We start from the raw sequence: 17,123 nt of genomic DNA, 5'->3' as shown, positions 1-17,123 counted from the left end.
TTTTATTTCTTTGCCAGTTTCTTATTAACATAAAAAAAAAAAAATTCAGCTGTTGCATTCCATTTTTTGATAATGCAGAGTTTTAGTCATTTTCCATTTAGAGAAATGCAGGGAATTTGAAACAAACACATATAACCTCCAAAAAGTATTTTGATATTAACACTGGATCTAATAACTCAGTGTGTAGGCTGCATAAAGCGCCAAATCAGAGTTCACACAAGTTTGCTAGATGATTTATGCAAAGTGAAAAATTATGAGTGGATAAATCAAAAAGCCAATGGATAATCAAAATATATTTAAAGCTAAATTGTCATAAAATGACTGCTGATTGAAAAATCATACACTTCTTATCCTTCTTTGATTGTTAACTTAATATCTTCACGTTTTGAGCTGTTGGTCAAATAAAATAAAGAAGTTTGAAGATTTGGGCTTTGGGAAATCATGGTGGAAATTTTCCACCACATTTGACATGTTGCCTTCATTCTGTCATTTACCAACAAAACAATCAAGTAGTCTATATCTTAGCTGACAGAATAAGAGAAGTCTACTGTCAGCCTTCAAACTCTGCTGAACCCTTTGTGAGCTGATCATCAAGCACCAGTGACAGGCAAGAAAAGCTTGTATTAGCTGCTGAGTATGGGAGAGCATCAAAGTTATCTTTGTAACTTCCCAAATACACACAGTTAACTAAAGGGGGAGTAAATATTGATTATCAGTTAACAGTAAAAACTCCAAGTAACAAGGCCACTGTCACTGCTAACACATTAGCTGCATGGTTGTAAAAATAGCAAATATTGTCGGAGTACCTGTCCACCTTGTATTAATGCTGTTGTACCTAAACTGTCAGCGACAGAGAGCCGTTGTGAGCTCGTCCATAAAGAATTGGACTAAATGGAGCTAAACTGAAGGCTGTGTATAAAGATGGATGACTTGTGTCTACTTCCTTTCAATTAAGCTAAAATATCCGGGAGACGGTGCAGCCATCCTGTGGTGGTGACGTCATTTTGAGCCAGAGTCAGCACAGTAAGTCTAGTGATAGAGGAATAGAACCACTGTATCGACGTCTGGCCGATACGATCGACCATTTAGGAGTCAGTCTCAGCTGTCAATCATTGTTTTTATAGCATCAAATAACTAATTTAAACCAAACTTACCGCATGAACGCTTGACAAACATCAGTGTAATACGAACTACCTAAATGTAAACACTTTTGTAAAAAATATATTTCACATGTTGTTTGTTTGGTCCATCATCCACTAACATTGAGGAGACAGGGTTTATGGGCTATGCTACAGCCAGCCACCGGGGGGGCAATCCATGTGATTTGGCTTCACATTTGAGGAAATGTCATCTCATATGTCTTCTTACAGTCTACGGGTGTTGAAAGTAGGATGTTGTGGTGACTGAGTATTTGTTGGCATGTTTAGATATTTTTTCTTCCCCCTAGTGACAAAGACATCACAGCTGCAACCATTTATTCATGCTCTTAGCATTAGCAGTCTTTGCGGACGAGGACAAGGAGAAGTTTCTTGGAAGAGAAAATTATCAAACTGAAAACCTTTCAATGATGTGTAGTTCAGCTTTCTTCGTTCTCTTGCCTGAAACACCAACTGGGTACAGCTTGATTGATGTTTTGGCAGACTTATATAGGCAGGAGACGTTAATTTTGCTCTGCAGTGCTGCCTCCTTTATATTCGTCTTACAGAAGCTTTTCACATGCTGGATAGAGGAGTGTTTGTAGGGGTGAAACAGGCTCAGTGGTCCTACACACAGTCTCAATTAGATTACTGGCTCAGATCCTCGCTGTGTGCAGTTTGCATGTTCTTCCAGTGTTTGTGAATGCGATATGATTCTCTTGCACCTCATGACCCTCAGCAGTATAGAAAGTGGATTCAAGATGAGAGTGGTTATATTCAGTTTTTTTTATTGTTAAAAAGAAATCTCTTCGACTAAGACTACTCTGTACATTTCCATCTGTCAATCCTTTGGACTTCTGTACTTTATTGTCTGTGGCTCTCAGAACCATAATTTCAATGTATAATGACTTTTAAAAGAGTGACATTTCATCGAATTGATAGAAAATGAATAAAATTGACAAGAGCTGAAAATGATGTCGAGAACATCAAGCTTACGCAGCACTTCGAGAAAGTAGCATTTAAACTATAAAATATAACAATAACAACATAACAAAAATATTTTTTAGTTTATACATATTTACGACCCATGATAAACAATGTAATATTCAGGATTCATTTCAGTGATTATTATTTTGGGGGTCATTTGTCTTACATGCCTGTTTTCATCTGCCTTTGTTTGTTTGTCTGTTAGTCAGCAGGATAAATAAAACCTTGTGGAAAGATGCAGAATGGGTCAGGAAAGTTTGAGGATCCTGGCTTATTTTTCTTTGCTTAACTTTCTTTTCCAATATTTTTGTTGAGAATAATAAATGGATCAGTGAATTTACACTCGTAAACTGCTCTCTCTTTGAGTGACCTTTTTCTTTCCGTAATTCCTGCCGGAAATTCTCCTGTGTCACTCTTCCCTGTCTGATGCCACTTCTCTCTGTGCCTGCAGGTTGTGAGAACGACTACTGGGGACCTCATTGCAGTAATCGCTGCCAGTGCCAAAATGGGGCTAAGTGTAACCCCATCACAGGCGCCTGTGTCTGCACCGATGGGTACCAGGGATGGCGTTGTGAGGAGCCCTGTGAGCACGGATACTATGGCAAGTTGTGCCAACTTCCCTGCCAGTGTCTCAACGGTGCCACCTGCAACCATGAGACAGGAGAGTGCATCTGTGCACCGGGGTACTCGGGGGCTTTGTGAGTACCCGAAGCATATTTACTCCTTTGACTTTTTCTTTGTGACAAAATGTCCCTTTGGTTTTTGGTGAGTGTTTTTTTTGTTGATGTAAAGAACTGCAGGCGAACACAAGCTATGTGTCTGAGACATTTAACTCTTGACATGTGCGGTGACAGCTGTGGAGAGCGCTGCCCCTCCGGGAGTCACGGGCCTCAGTGTGAGCAGCGCTGCCCCTGTCAGAATGGAGGAACCTGCCACCACATCACCGGAGACTGTTCCTGCCGGACCGGGTGGACGGTAAGTCACATAATAAGCGAGGTTAGGAAAGGAATAAAGAGCAAAGGCGGGAGACAAGAAAAGGGCTGAATATTGTTGTTGTTCTGGAAAAAAACATGTTGGTCTGTAATGTAGTTTGTTCTGACACGCAAAGACTGACATGTTGACACCAACCTTAAGATCAATACGCTGTGTTCAATTATAAATGAGAGAGTGAAATTCCCTGCACCTTGCAAAAAAAACTTGAGGTTGATTATGTTTTCTTTCACCCCAGTTCACAAAGTAATGTCAAGTGAACACTGCCACCCACAGTTTACATTAGAAAGTGTTACTTTAGGATAATGACTTGTGGGTTTGCGGTGTAAGGCTGTTATTCCTGAATGGTGTTGTTTTGAGCAGGGTTTAGGTGTGGATATAAATTCTCTTAAATGAAGTGAACTACTTAACTAAGGTTCAGGAGCAGGGCCACGCCTCAACCACACCTGCCATTCCTACCCTCATCCATTCAACCTCCTTTCCTCATCCCTATCCTTATTCCTTCATCCTTTATTCCTCATTCCTGCCCTAATCCTCTCTCCCCTCATCCCCATCCTCATTCCTTTATCCTCTCCTCCCCCTCTGCCTCCCTCATCTCTTCATCCTCTCCCCCCAGCCTCCATCATTCCTTCTCATTCAGTTTGGTGCATACCTTAGAGAGGCGGTGGTCTAGTGGCAGAAACTTGGACTATGGGCAGAGAAGGTCTCTGGTTCGTCTCTTGTTCGACTCCACGGAGAGACAACAAAAGACGAACCTGGATTGATCTGTCCAAAAATCCAAGAGTCTCCCTACCCTGTCTAGTGCCCCTGAGCAAGGCACCTTACTCCCCCAACATCTGCTCCCCGAGCGCCTGTACGCGGCTGCTCACTGCTCTGTGTGTACTGCACAAGATGGGTCAAAAGCAGAGATTAAATTTCCCTACCTGCATGAGTGTGCCTTTGCATGACTGTGCATGTGTTTGGGACGAATAAATGCATCTTAATACCTCCGCCCGGCCACCAGACCAACCTCTGAGACACATCTTCACCTCAACCCCTTAAATCAATCATTAATTTCTCCTTCAAACCTTTTAGTCACATACTGTTGGGGCGTGGTCCTTGTGAGTGAAACGTTCCACAAACAAATAACTTCAGCGGTCAGTTAACTATCCAAACATTGATATATAGCGAATGAGTTTAGCCACAGATTCTTCATTCCTTTTTCATTTCAGGGTTCAGTTTGTGCCCAGCCGTGCCCTCTTGGCAAGTACGGCAGCAACTGCAGCAAAGACTGCTCGTGCCGGAACGGTGGAGTATGCGACCACATCACGGGGCAGTGCCAGTGTGCAGCGGGCTTCAGTGGGCGCAGGTACGCAGCTGACACCCCTGGCAGGCACGCTGCTCATATGCACCCAAAGCCTTTGAAAATTTTCCATGCAAACTTTTTTACTTTCACTTTTAAAATAGGTCAGACAATGGCATGATTTATTGATATTAGTATTTAATGAAAAGGGATGACTTCATGCCAACTGTCACACATTAAACAGTCACTCATTGACCTATTCTCTTTGTTGACTTCCTAATAAGTCAAACCTGGATGATCTTTTAAAAGAGAGTAAATGCTGGAATAATCTCAGACTCAACAGAAACAAGCATTCATAAATGCCCATTAGTCCATCTGAGGCTGGATGGGAAGCTCTTAATATGAGCGTTTATGTTTAATTAATCTCATACTTCTCACTGGCCGGCAAGGTTTCATGTCTTCGGCCGTCATCCTTCTCAGCTCCCAGCCCGTCCATTGATCTCACCATGGCCTACATGCTGTTTGGATTCCGCTCATTAATTATAAGTAATGGGCTTGTACTGAGGCCTCATTGAAATCCACAGATCTTTTAAGTTCCCCATGCCTGCCAGAGCGCCCCAGAGCAGCCTGGGTTTATTAGTTCAGCTAAACCAATTGTCTCTTGGATGGAAACACTTCCTCGACGAGACCTTTCCTTTACTTTATTATTTTGCGAAATTGCCCTCATACGTTTTGTCTCTGGCAGGTGAATTAACCTGCCAGGAATAATCTGAGATTGTGTTAGCCCCCACCTTCTCCTGTCTCCTATAGTAATACCTCAGTCCCCTGATAAAACTAAAGCCAGGGTAATTTAAACATGAAACATAACTGGACCGCTTTATAATGTAATTGAGCTATTTGTAATAGCTTTGTTAGACCCCTGAGAGCGATAGTCCACCAGGATTGTATAGTTAAGACAGTATATTTAAGTGAAGAAAAAAATCCCTTTTCAGTCTTACTCTGTAAAACTCCTCTGCAGTTTTAGGCTCCGTGGTTGTGTGGTCACTAAGTCTCATCCTGCAGAGGAACTCACGTCCTGAGTGAAGACAGCCGCGGGCTGAGCTCTGTGCTCTTTCATGTTCTTTTTGGAATTTGACTATGTCAGCCTGGGATTTAGGAACATTTTTTCAAATTAAACATTTATCATTTCAATGAAGGAACATAAAAATACTGTTAATAATGTAATAACTTTTACTATATTACAGTAGCTGCAGAAAAGTTGAAAAATGTAAGAATCAAATTATAATTTTGTTGACATTGTGTGACATTCAATGTTGCCAGACATTCAATGTTGCCAGTAATGTTATTAGTTTAACAAGTGACCTACTAAATTCTAAAATAGCACTCATCAAGGTTTCCCACAATTGAAGGTCGCTTTTCTAATTTAGTTTTTGATTTTAAATTCATGGTGATATGAGAACATTTTAACATTTTTATATTGGAAAAGCTGGAACCAGATATTGTTTATGATCAAAAAAACATTTAATTTATAATCCAAATAGCTCAACTAATTGATTCCTCATGTCATTTTGTAGCTCTAATTCCTCAGATTATAATTTCCAGCTATTTTAAAGTGTTTAACTTCTCGATATCATGTTTCAAGCCCTGGCTTTGAATTATATACTGCACTTGGCATTGTTCGAGACAATTTATAGCACAGTGGATGTAAATTTCCACAGGTGTCAGGATGACTGTCCTGTGGGCACCTTCGGGCCTCAGTGTAACCAGAGGTGTGAGTGTCAGAACGGAGCCAAGTGTCACCATATCAACGGAGCCTGTCTATGTGAAACTGGATTCAAAGGGCCTAATTGCCAGGAGAGATTCTGTCCCCCGGGCCTCTACGGCCTCATCTGTGACAAGTACTGCCCCTGCAATTCCACCAACACTGTGAGGTAAGTGAGACATCAGTGCAAGGCCACACACAGCCTCACTCCGACCAAGCCCTGATGTGAAGCCCCCCGCAGCTGCAACTGTATAAAGAGTCCTCCAACTCAATTTCTTCCTCCTCTGAGCGCTAAGCCAGCTCTCATTGTGAAGTCTGGACGCCTCTTAGCCGTGTCACCCAGTTAGCTTTTAATCACAACCTTTGCCTCATCCATAATTTTCTCAGCCACATTCATATTTAATGCAATGTTAATGCTCAGATTCCGTCCGGAGTTGCGCACCGACCGTAGGAGTCATTACAGAACGAAGGAGAAACGGGACATCTCATCCATCAGAAACAAGCACGTAGCCACACAGATGGATGAATTGCTGTCGGCGCAGACCTCACATTTTGACCCCGCTCAGGAATCAAGTGTTGATATTCTCTGCCGAGCTGAATCTCTTTTTCTTCCCCGCTGTTGTCCCATCTTTCTTTCTCATTATGTTGTAGCTGCCACCCACTTTCTGGTGAATGCAGCTGCTCAGCAGGATGGACCGGGCTTTACTGTAATGAGACCTGCCCGCCTGGATACTTCGGCGAGGGATGCATGCTGCCATGCAGCTGCACCAACGGAGCCGACTGCCACACGGTCACAGGTGCCTGTATATGTGCCCCTGGCTTCATGGTGAGTCTCATCTTACTTTGCTGCTGTTTAATTGTACATGGGTCAGTGGGTCTCATCGTAGTGATATTTAAGAAGTAAATAGTTTTATAGTTATTGAGTTTTAATTTTATCCTTATGTTGACTCGTGGTCTCATGACATCTATACCTTTTTTCGGAGTCCATCTTGCTGAATGTCAGCAGAGTTATGATGCATAATTAAACACAGAGCCGATAACATTTACTGAAGGAAGAAGAAGAACGACAAGAGGAAAAGGACGGAAACAAAAGACAAGAGAGGAGAAATAAAGAGGTTTCAAAACAAGTAAAATACACTTAGTCCTTAAAATATGCAGGCCTTTGTTTTTAAATCATTTTAAAGAATTGACACTTTACTCTCTATTGTAATTTAATCTCTGGTGTTTAAACTTTTAAATTTTGCTATTGTTTACGTAACTTTTTCTTTTTGTTAAGCCACTGTTGATTAATTCGTGTTTTCTGTGATGCTTTTTAAATTATTATTATTTCTTCTTGCAAACATTGTTACACTAAAGAAGTTCAGCAGATCTACTTAATAACGATTTAAGGAGAGTCCAGTAAGGGGGTCTCATATCACACATGCTATGAAGCACTTCATCCTCCCACAGTGTGAGCTTTACTCAAAAAGGTTGTAGCAGTGATTTATGCCTCACTTGATTTGTGGCCGTTTGTTTGTGTCATTGTGGTCGTAACGTGCTGGAAGTTGTCCCAGTGTTACTTTCTTGTACATAGGCAGGCAGCAGCAGGGTGAGATGTTTTATTATTGTCTCATAATGGATGTGCTCCGATGCACCACAAGAAATTCCTTTCTAAATGATTCATCCTCTGGTGCAGCTGCGTGCAGACATTAATATTCAGTCGTGTTTATTTTATAAATACGCTCGATATGCCTTAATTGTAGCATCAGAGAAACGAGCAGAGAGTGTGTTTGGATCTATATTCCGGGAACGATTGGGAGCAAATTGAATCTTTGAACTATATATGTTTCTGTTTTAGTCGTTTTTCTCTTTCTCTAGCCACTTTGTCCCTTTTACAACTGTCAAATTAGTTGGGCGACTTCAATCAGTTTTGCCATTGTACTTCTTGTCTTGCAATCTGGAGTTACAGAGCAACAGAGACCGGGAGGGTACATTTCTGCCAACATTACATTTCAGTGGAAATTGCCTGTGTCTTACAGCGGAGCACTGTGGTGAATTGAGCTACCGAGCGCGGCCGCAGACTGTGTCTTAATTTGCTCCACCTGTTCTCTTTGGCGGCTGCTTGGAAGGGTTGCCAGACCCATTAAACAGACCTGGAGGGCAGGAGCTGGATAGGAAAGGAGGCAGTCAGATGGGAACAGACACACCTCATATGGACGATTGGTTTGTGCGTGTAAGTGTGTGTGTTGTGTGTGAAAGAGAGGAGGTGAGAACTCCTGGTAGGTTTTTTTTATACCCTTACAACCAAGCTGCTGTGCAAGCAACACTGGTGGCTTGTTAGAACTGTAGAGCTGTGATCAGAGCTCTTTACATGTAGGCGTGTAGCTTTCTTTTGTCACGTGCGCGCCTGTCGATCATTATCACGCTGTGGGATTTTTAAATCTTGGCTGAGGATGGTGTCGGGCCGTGATTACTGGTGAAGTAATTTCTGCAGGACACAACTGATAGGACTAAGCCTTCCTGCTGCATCTTTGTTCTGGAGCCCCATCAGGGTTTAAACTAAGCAAAGGGTTGGAGCAGACTCCTGCACGCTTGATTTAGCTCTAGTAATTGGACATGCTCTTTTTGACTGGGACAAAGTGATTACATGTTACCTATTCAGGCATTGTCCCTTGCAATTTGCAGCATGTACTCACAGTCGCATTTCCCCCCCGAATGTCGACAGTTTATATAGATTCTATTGACACTGCAGTATCTGGAATATGAATACATAAGCGATGTCTTCCAGTCTGCTTTTGCAGGCGGGAGAAAAAACTAATTTTTCTATCTCTCTGGGTTTCTTCTTGCCTCATCGAAAGGTTCAGAGGTTCATTTTCTGTCTCGCTTGCATGAATTTTTAACTGCAGTCGCTCATGCAGCAGTTAGACGAACTGTTAAGGAATGAGACTGATTGGTAATTAGCGGTGCCACTTGCATCCAGTCTCACTAGATACCAGGCTGATCAATGTTGCGTCAGTGAGAGGATTTCAGGGGGGATACAAATCCTCCACTGTCACATTAAGATACTAATAGGTATGAAGGCGTCAGCTTGGCCACGGATGACCTGGGTGTCTCACAGAGGCGCGGGTCTGGTTGCTGCCTCCTTCGGCTCTATAGTTATGTAAGGTCCTGCTGCTCTCGTGCGATGGACTGACAGCCCGTGTATTAATAATGATTCTTCACATACAGACTTCTATCCTTCACAGCTCAGAAGGAATATGAATCAGTCGGCTAATGAGAGCGCTGCCTTTCCCCTCTCGAGAGCAGACCAACCGCTGGTCTCTGCGCCTTGAGGGTTAAACCAAGTGGAGTCTGACGCAGCCATGGATGCAACAAAATCCATGTGGTCATTTGTGGCTGCATGACGTTTTATCTATGAGTCCAGTCACCAGTAAATTGCCTCTGCTGTGTAGACAGGCCGAAGCCTCCCCCCCCGGCTGGTCGAACTTCTCCCCGCACTTAACCACTGTTACTGAACTGCTATTGTTAGCAGTCTTGAAGCTGTCATTTGCAGCTGAACAAAGGTTATTGCAACCGATTGATAGAAATGTCATCCACAGACAGACACTTTCATGTGATGTACGGGGAGGAGAGATGTTTTAAGATGTGTGTTCTGCCCCCGGCGTCCGCTGGCACATCTCCTCCTGTCTCCTGTTTAAACTGAGTTCAAAATGATAATGAGAGCAGTGAGCAGCCGGCAGTCCCCCAGTGCTCTGGTGAGTGAAGCGAGAGCCACTCAGGACTCCTGTGGGCCACTAATTGGAACTCTAAATCATTGTGTCACCTGTCACTCAAGGCAGGGTTTGGAAAGGAGGATGTGGGGATCCATAGACCGGCTGTGATCTCAAGCTTAGGGAAGGACCAGAATCGTGGAGGTGGGCTGTGCTCAGCCTTTAAAGCAGAGAAATTCTAATTACAGTCGGCTGCAGAGGACAAGGAAGGAGTACTCCATGTACTCTAACAGATTGCTCACTCTAATGCGAAGGCTAAAGGCTGCACCAGCATGGCTGCGGATCCATGTGTTCCATGTCTTTGTCCTTCCACCTTAACATGGAATTTGTTTGGCTGTTACATCTACCACAGGTTACTGATGGAACAGGACCACCAGTTGCTTTTACAAAGAGCTTCACTTTGAGGCTCAACCAACCAGTGGGGGGACAATGACATGACTTAAAGGCCGTCAGCTGTGTCCTTTGGGATATAAGGAGGCTTTAAGTCTGCTCTGTGAGGTGATAAGCGATACTTTAGAGTACTCCATCCTAGAATTTAATTGCTCTTGGTGACCCCGCTGCAGAGAATACATCTATAGAATTACCGCTCAAGTTTATTTAGAGCTGAAATTATTGTGTTAATGAACTAGAATGGCACCCAGTATATATCTCCGCCAAGACCCAAAACCACATTTAAATTCAGCATGTAGATTTTCTTTTGAATCTGCACCACATTGCTCACTCTCAGCACTATTAGTCCCATAACCATACCTTTTTTACTCAAGCATTATTCTCTGGAAAATCTGTAGAAAATGCACACAAGTGAAAATGCTTGGATTAGCCCCTTTTACAGATTTACGCCAAAATGTGGACACTCATTGAAACAAACCCCCTAAATTTTTCCATTTTTTTCCGTACGATTCACACATATTTCTCTTAGAAATCAACAAAAATGTATTATGTCAGAGAAAATGTAAAAACTCCTAGATCTGCCCCCTGATCCGATACCGAATCCTGCCACCAAGTTTTGTGTAGATCCATCCAGTAGTTTTTGTGTGATGTTGCCAACTAACAGACAACCAAACAAGCGATGATGAAAACATAACATCCTTGGGTGGAGGTAATGTACAAGTGGTTAAATAAAACGAGACTTGAAGGGAGCTTGTTAAGGGATGGATGTGTGTTCTCTTGGTTTTGATTTTGTCTGATTGAAATGGGAAACTCACCCCCCCATGGGAATAACCTAAAGGGAGAGAGAGAAAGAGAGAGAGAATAAAGGGGCAGCGGAGAGATTGGGTGGAGCGGGGTTGCTGAAGGCAAAGTGTGGCTGGCAGTAGGTGCTGTCAGATTATATTGACTGCATAATTGGAAGCTAGGAGGCGTTAGCGTGGGGTGATCAGGAGTCGTCCTGCTTCTTGAACTTCAGTTACCATCATACATCCATTCAGTTTTACAACTGCTTTTCTCCTCAGCCTGTATACAGATATGACAGGCCTAAAAAAACCCAGATATAGTTACGTGCAGTGAACCGTCCCAGTCTCTCTGTCTGCATCTGCTCAGACTATATTATTTCTGTTTTAGGACTGCCCGAGTCAGCATTTATTGGCCTGCTGATTCCATGCTTCATGACTTTGCATTATTTATACCACAGGGTGAGGACTGTGCCACAGTGTGTCCCCCTGGTCTTTATGGACCGAGCTGCATGTCCACCTGCTCCTGCCATAATCATGCATCCTGCTCTCCTGTCGATGGCTCCTGCGTCTGCAGAGAAGGTGCAGTATCACCGTCCTGTGGTGGAGTTTAACAACTCCTGAACACTTGCATACATACATATTAATGGGCCGAGTTAGCCTGCAGTCTGTACTTGAATATAAGATGAATTGGTTCTTATACATTTGTAGATCAGACACAACTTCCAGATGACCCCTGATGCCTTATGACCTATTATCTCCTTGTTAACTAGCTTCAGTTTTCTTTTTGATGATAATGTATATTCCTAAAATTAGTCATTTTATTTAAAAGTCCAGTGTGTAAGATTTTGGTGAAAGTGATCTATTGGCAGAAACTGAATATAAATTAATCCTAATGATGTTTTCACTGTGTGTTTCATCTAAATTGAACGAATTGTTGTTTTCTTTACCCTATAAATGGGCCCTTATATCTAAATACTTTATATTCACATCTGGAGTGGTTCTTTCAAACTGGACAAACTAAACACCTTTTGAGTTTGGGAGGGGAAGGTGGGGTGAGAGGTAATCAGCTGCGACATGCTGCTTCACCACTAGATGTCACTAAATTCTACACTCTGAACCTTAAAGGGACATTTGGTGATCCATCCATAAATGTGTTTGCGATATACGGTACCAAACAAGCAGTGTGAGCAATGCAAAATGAGTCAACATCTATATGTTATTAATACAAATACAACTCTTTGGTGATGACCTTAGTTCAGATGTGAGTTGTGAGCTCAACTTCGTGAAGAGAAGAAAGTTGATTGTATTTCAGAAGAAAAGCAAAGCCTCAATTCTTAAATAAAAGCATCACCTATGAACTGCAGCATCCTTGGGTCAAGTCCAGCTGTTGTTTACAATCTCTTTCTCCATGTGTGCTGTGATTGGAAGAAAATCCCCTAAATGATTATTTCAACAAAAACATATCAGAACAAGACCAAGAGTTTTCAGCCTAGCTGCTCTTTCAGGCTTTACCTAGTGTTATGCTTGGTGGTGCAGGGAGCTAAGTGCTAACACGTCTTTGTTTATCATGTGAAAATACTGTAATATTTGTAATCATTACAAAGTATCACCACATTTATTACACAATGTTCAACCAAACAAATCAGAACTACAGACATCAAACCCGTGCTGGCACCAGGCAAAATGTGTGGTTCTCCAGACCTGTACAAGCAATTCATCTTAATTCATCCAGAAGGTAATGAGATTTCAGTTCGAACCGAGGTCTGATCAGCTCCGTAACAGAGCTTCACTAAAAGCAGGATTTTTGTAAAATACTTATCATCTCTTTCCTTCACATCCCTTGAATCTTGTCCCTGCACGACCACTCAGATTTATCTTCAGGATTCAGAATTCAAGGTTTGGAATCTTTGCAGCCACTAAACTAGACAATCATTCCAATCTGTGTAAAATTATTAACTTTAATGCAATGTAACCATATCCATAAAACTTGAATACTAATGTGTAAAGTTGCGTCTGTGTTTGCTCTGTCTCCAGGATGGCAGGGAGTGGACTGCTCCATCCTCTGCTCCAGCGGCACTTGGGGTCTGGGCTGTAATCAAACATGCTTGTGTGGCAACGGGGCAGCGTGTGACCCTATGGATGGCATCTGCACATGTTCTCCAGGGTGGAGAGGAGAGCACTGCCACGAGTCCTGTCCTGTAAGTCGGACTTAAGACTGAGAGAATGCTGCATGAGTCCAACGTGTTGTACCCACGTGAAATTTTAACACACTGAATCTATACAACTGACAGGATGGCACCTATGGTCTGGAGTGTCGTGAGCGCTGTGACTGTACCCACGCTGACGGCTGTGACCCAGTGAGTGGCTACTGCCGCTGCTACCCCGGCTGGACAGGTCAGTACTGCGTTCTCTAAAGTATAAAGTGGACCTTCAAAGCAGTAGTAACATGTACACTATTATCCCCAGCTGCTGAAAATAGACACTTATTGTTGTGGTGTGTGTTTCATAGTGTTTTACAGGAAGTCTCAGCAGTGTTTTGTTAGTTAAATGTTCCAATTATTTTGCCAGTGAGCCGAAGGTGTACGTGAAAGAGAAGGGTTCAGAAGTGTGCATTAAATTAATTCCCTTGACTGCATGCTGGAATGCAGTCATGCTCATGTTGCATCCATTATTGGTTACACACAACTTCTGATGTGATTCACCAGATTAATATTTGGAGACGGAATCAAATTGTTGGCCCAGAATGCTCTCAAGACTTTCAAACGCAGCCTTACGATGTTTTTATTTTCCGCTCTGTTTTTTCATTTAAAGTTCCAGGTTGTTGTGAATTCTCACTGAACCTGCTGCCATATTTATTCATTAGAGGATTCGCTCTATCTGAGGCTCTCCTGTTTGAACTCTGATCCCCTCTAGACCCGTATTCTCACTTTTTCTTACGTGAACATATGTCTGTACTTTGTTTCTTGTCATATCAAACATTTGCATTCAGGGAAAGAACAGGAGGGAGGGAAGAGTGAATGTCAAGGCGAGGGTGATGATCATTATGTTAAAAAAGGAAGCGTCGCATCTGAATGTCAAATGCAGGGGGTTAGCTGAGGACCAGGTCTCTGTGCCTGGGCGGAGAGAGGTGCAGCCAGGGAAGGAATAGATTCGGTAGGAAAGGTCAAGCCTGCGAGTTCTCAGGAGCCCCTTCCATTCAGCCTCCTGAGCTCGGGGCATTTATTAAACAATGTGGGTTTTTATTATCTGCAAGAGCGGTTCTGGCAAAACGGGGCTCTCATGCTCTGAATCCTGCACAGGTCGGCACCATCTGTCAGCCTTAATTGAGTCACCGGGGTGCAGGGCTGGGGGCAGCGCGCAGCCCAGTGGGCCCAACAAACACATTCATATTTGAATTCTCCAGGCTTGACGGTAGACTCTCTGAAGGAAAGAGCACCTTGGGGGGAGGACAATATGGGATTTGTCACAGGACTAAATCAGGAAGAGAATTCATTAAAAAAAAGGCTATTTACAGAAACACTATGAAAAAAAATCTGTAAACACTATCGTATCACTGAGCCTGCTCTCGCCCCAGAGTTGGTAGGGCCATCTTCTTTGCTGTCAGCTCGCTTTTGTGAGGTTTGTGTTAACTGTCAAGAAGCTTGACTCTAGGAGTGTGTGCGGGTAAGTGGCTAAGCCGCCTGTGACCCACACAGTTGTTGCTGGACTGTCGTAAGCCTGACATCAGCCAACAAAGATTTAAAACACGGCTCCCTGAGTAAACTCTCGATGCAAGGGCTTCGTACCAGTCCGCGTTAAATAAGACTTTTAGTTCTGAAGAGATGCTATGGTCCATTTCGTAGAGCAGGTGATGTGTGTATGTGTGTGTGTATACACGTATAGAGGGAGAGAGAGTGTTTCTTTGCTCTGTTCACTCTGCACAAACTGGATAATGGGACCTCTGGCACTTCTCAGCGCAAAGCCTCCTTTTGAAGAGACTTCAGTTCTGGCTTCTCTCACTCTTTCTTCTTCATCTTCTCCTTCTCCTTCTTCTTCTCCTTCTTCTCCTTCTTCTCCTTCTTCTCCTTCTTCTTTTTCTTCTTCTTCTCCTTCTTCTTCTTCTCCTTCTCCTTCTTCTTCTCCTTCTCCTTCTCCTTCTCCTTCTCCTTCTCCTTCTTTCTTCTTATTCCTCACCATGCATCCAAAGCCCCTCTGTTTGTCACCATTAGACTGAGAAGTGTGTTGCAGTGTCCGCATTCATTCTCTGACAGTAAAAGGCAGTCGCTGTGTGTGTGTGTTGTTTTTTTTCTGCCTGGCCCAGCAGAACCTCAAACACACTTGCACAAGCCTTGCCCTCCTTTTGAAGTCCATGGCTTGGCTTCTTACTAAATCACTGCTGCCGTGCCCCCTCCTCATCAGCACCAACACTTCCTCTCTGTTCACTCCTTCACTCGAGCATCGAGGCGCCCTGGTTACTGTATAGCATTGGTCCCCAGAGTTAAAACCAGGTTTAATTCAAAGGTAGTGCACTAATGCTGCTTTAATGGCCACACCATTCTCAGATATTCTCACTCAAAGGAAATTTCAAATGAGGCTGCGAACTACAGGCAGATGCTTGAAAGGTTGCCGAGTTTGAACGTTTGTGTGCGCGTGTGTGATTTTGTGTCAATGTGCACGTGTGTAATTGTCTGTGTGTGCAGCGATCTATTTCATTTTATAACCCTGCAAATATATACAGCTCAGTATATGATTTTTAGTCTATAGTTGTTATTCTTTGTGTGGCAGAGAATGATGCTGCGACGGATGTGCTCATGCATCCATGTGCACAGCGAGAGCTCTTGTACGGATGCTGTGTTTTGCGTTTGTTGGTTTGGAGCTGCGCCCAAACACACAGTGACACTTCCAGCCTGCGCTCTTGTAGCCTGAGTACTTCCCTTCAGCTCTGCACACCACCCTGGTTCTGCTGAAAGAGAATGGCAGACAAGCCTGGCCTCTCCGGAGACCCAACCCTGTTAATCAACACAGTGCACTGGCAGGGAGCCCCAGTCAGATCAAAAATAAAATACATTTGGAAACTGAATTGAAAGGGTGGGCGGAACTAAAATACACATGCACACGCGCACACACACACACACACACACACACACACACACACACACACACACACACACACACACACACACACACATACACAAACTGACACACACACACACTCTCCAACCTGCAGCTTCTTCATTCAGGACTAAAATCAATCCAGGATCCATGCTGGGTGAATAACCCTCCACAGAACTGCTGTGATCAGACACTGTGAATGATGTGTTTTTTTTTTTTTTTTTACAAATCACACACTATCTAGGATATTTCATCACACCAGTCTTTCCATCTTGGTGTGCTCTCTCTGAATATCCGTCATTGTGATGTGCCTGCAGGAATCCACTGTGATAATGTGTGCCCACAAGGCTTCTGGGGACCCAACTGTTCAGTCACCTGCTCCTGTCAGAACGGAGGCTCCTGCTCTCCAGAGGACGGCGCGTGTGTGTGTGCACCTGGATACAGAGGGACCTCCTGCAAACGAAGTGAGCTTCTCCTTCTCTTTCTCCTCCTGTTTTTCTAAGCAGCACTGGCACGAGACTGCGAGCGGTGACGCAACGAACCCAATCATAGAACTGACCTTGTTCTGATCTTTGAAGAATTGAAGCCTGCCGAGGAGAAGCACTTTGTTGTCGGTCTTACCTACTTGAGTGTAAACCCTTCATCAATGCTATCACTTAATAACACTGCCTTTACTCCTGCAGCAAGCCCACAACACACACACACACACACACACACACACACACACACACACACTTGAACCCCCTACCCTGTCCTCGACAACCAACTCTCAGTGGGAGACTCGCAGTCTTCACCCAAGGCTCATCAGAGGGCGTGCTCACTGGGAGAGCCGTCTCTGGTTTGTGAATGAGGTCCGTCTGAAGCCGCTCTCGAGTGATGAGCTCCCTGATTGGAAGAGAAATTTACAGTCACAACCTGTGAAAATCAGTTAGAATGTAAGGATTGTTAGAGAGT

General features: G+C 43.5%; 1 protein-coding gene across 1 annotated transcript in view; it reads left to right on the top strand.

The window, feature by feature from the left end:
* megf11 (multiple EGF-like-domains 11) overlaps window positions 1-17,123 on the top strand; it is a 54,238-nt gene that overhangs the window by 27,081 nt on the left and 10,034 nt on the right. The window contains exons 3-11 of the mRNA XM_053426858.1: window positions 2,575-2,821; window positions 2,978-3,098; window positions 4,325-4,461; window positions 6,114-6,326; window positions 6,809-6,983; window positions 11,537-11,657; window positions 13,113-13,276; window positions 13,370-13,472; window positions 16,487-16,633. Coding sequence (XP_053282833.1) covers window positions 2,575-2,821; window positions 2,978-3,098; window positions 4,325-4,461; window positions 6,114-6,326; window positions 6,809-6,983; window positions 11,537-11,657; window positions 13,113-13,276; window positions 13,370-13,472; window positions 16,487-16,633 — 1,428 coding nt within the window. The remainder of the gene's footprint in view (window positions 1-2,574; window positions 2,822-2,977; window positions 3,099-4,324; window positions 4,462-6,113; window positions 6,327-6,808; window positions 6,984-11,536; window positions 11,658-13,112; window positions 13,277-13,369; window positions 13,473-16,486; window positions 16,634-17,123) is intronic.

The sequence above is a fragment of the Pleuronectes platessa genome, chromosome 7 (genome assembly GCF_947347685.1).
Source record: "Pleuronectes platessa chromosome 7, fPlePla1.1, whole genome shotgun sequence".
NCBI classification, from domain to species: domain Eukaryota; kingdom Metazoa; phylum Chordata; class Actinopteri; order Pleuronectiformes; family Pleuronectidae; genus Pleuronectes; species Pleuronectes platessa.
This window is presented reverse-complemented; position numbering and strand designations above follow the sequence as displayed.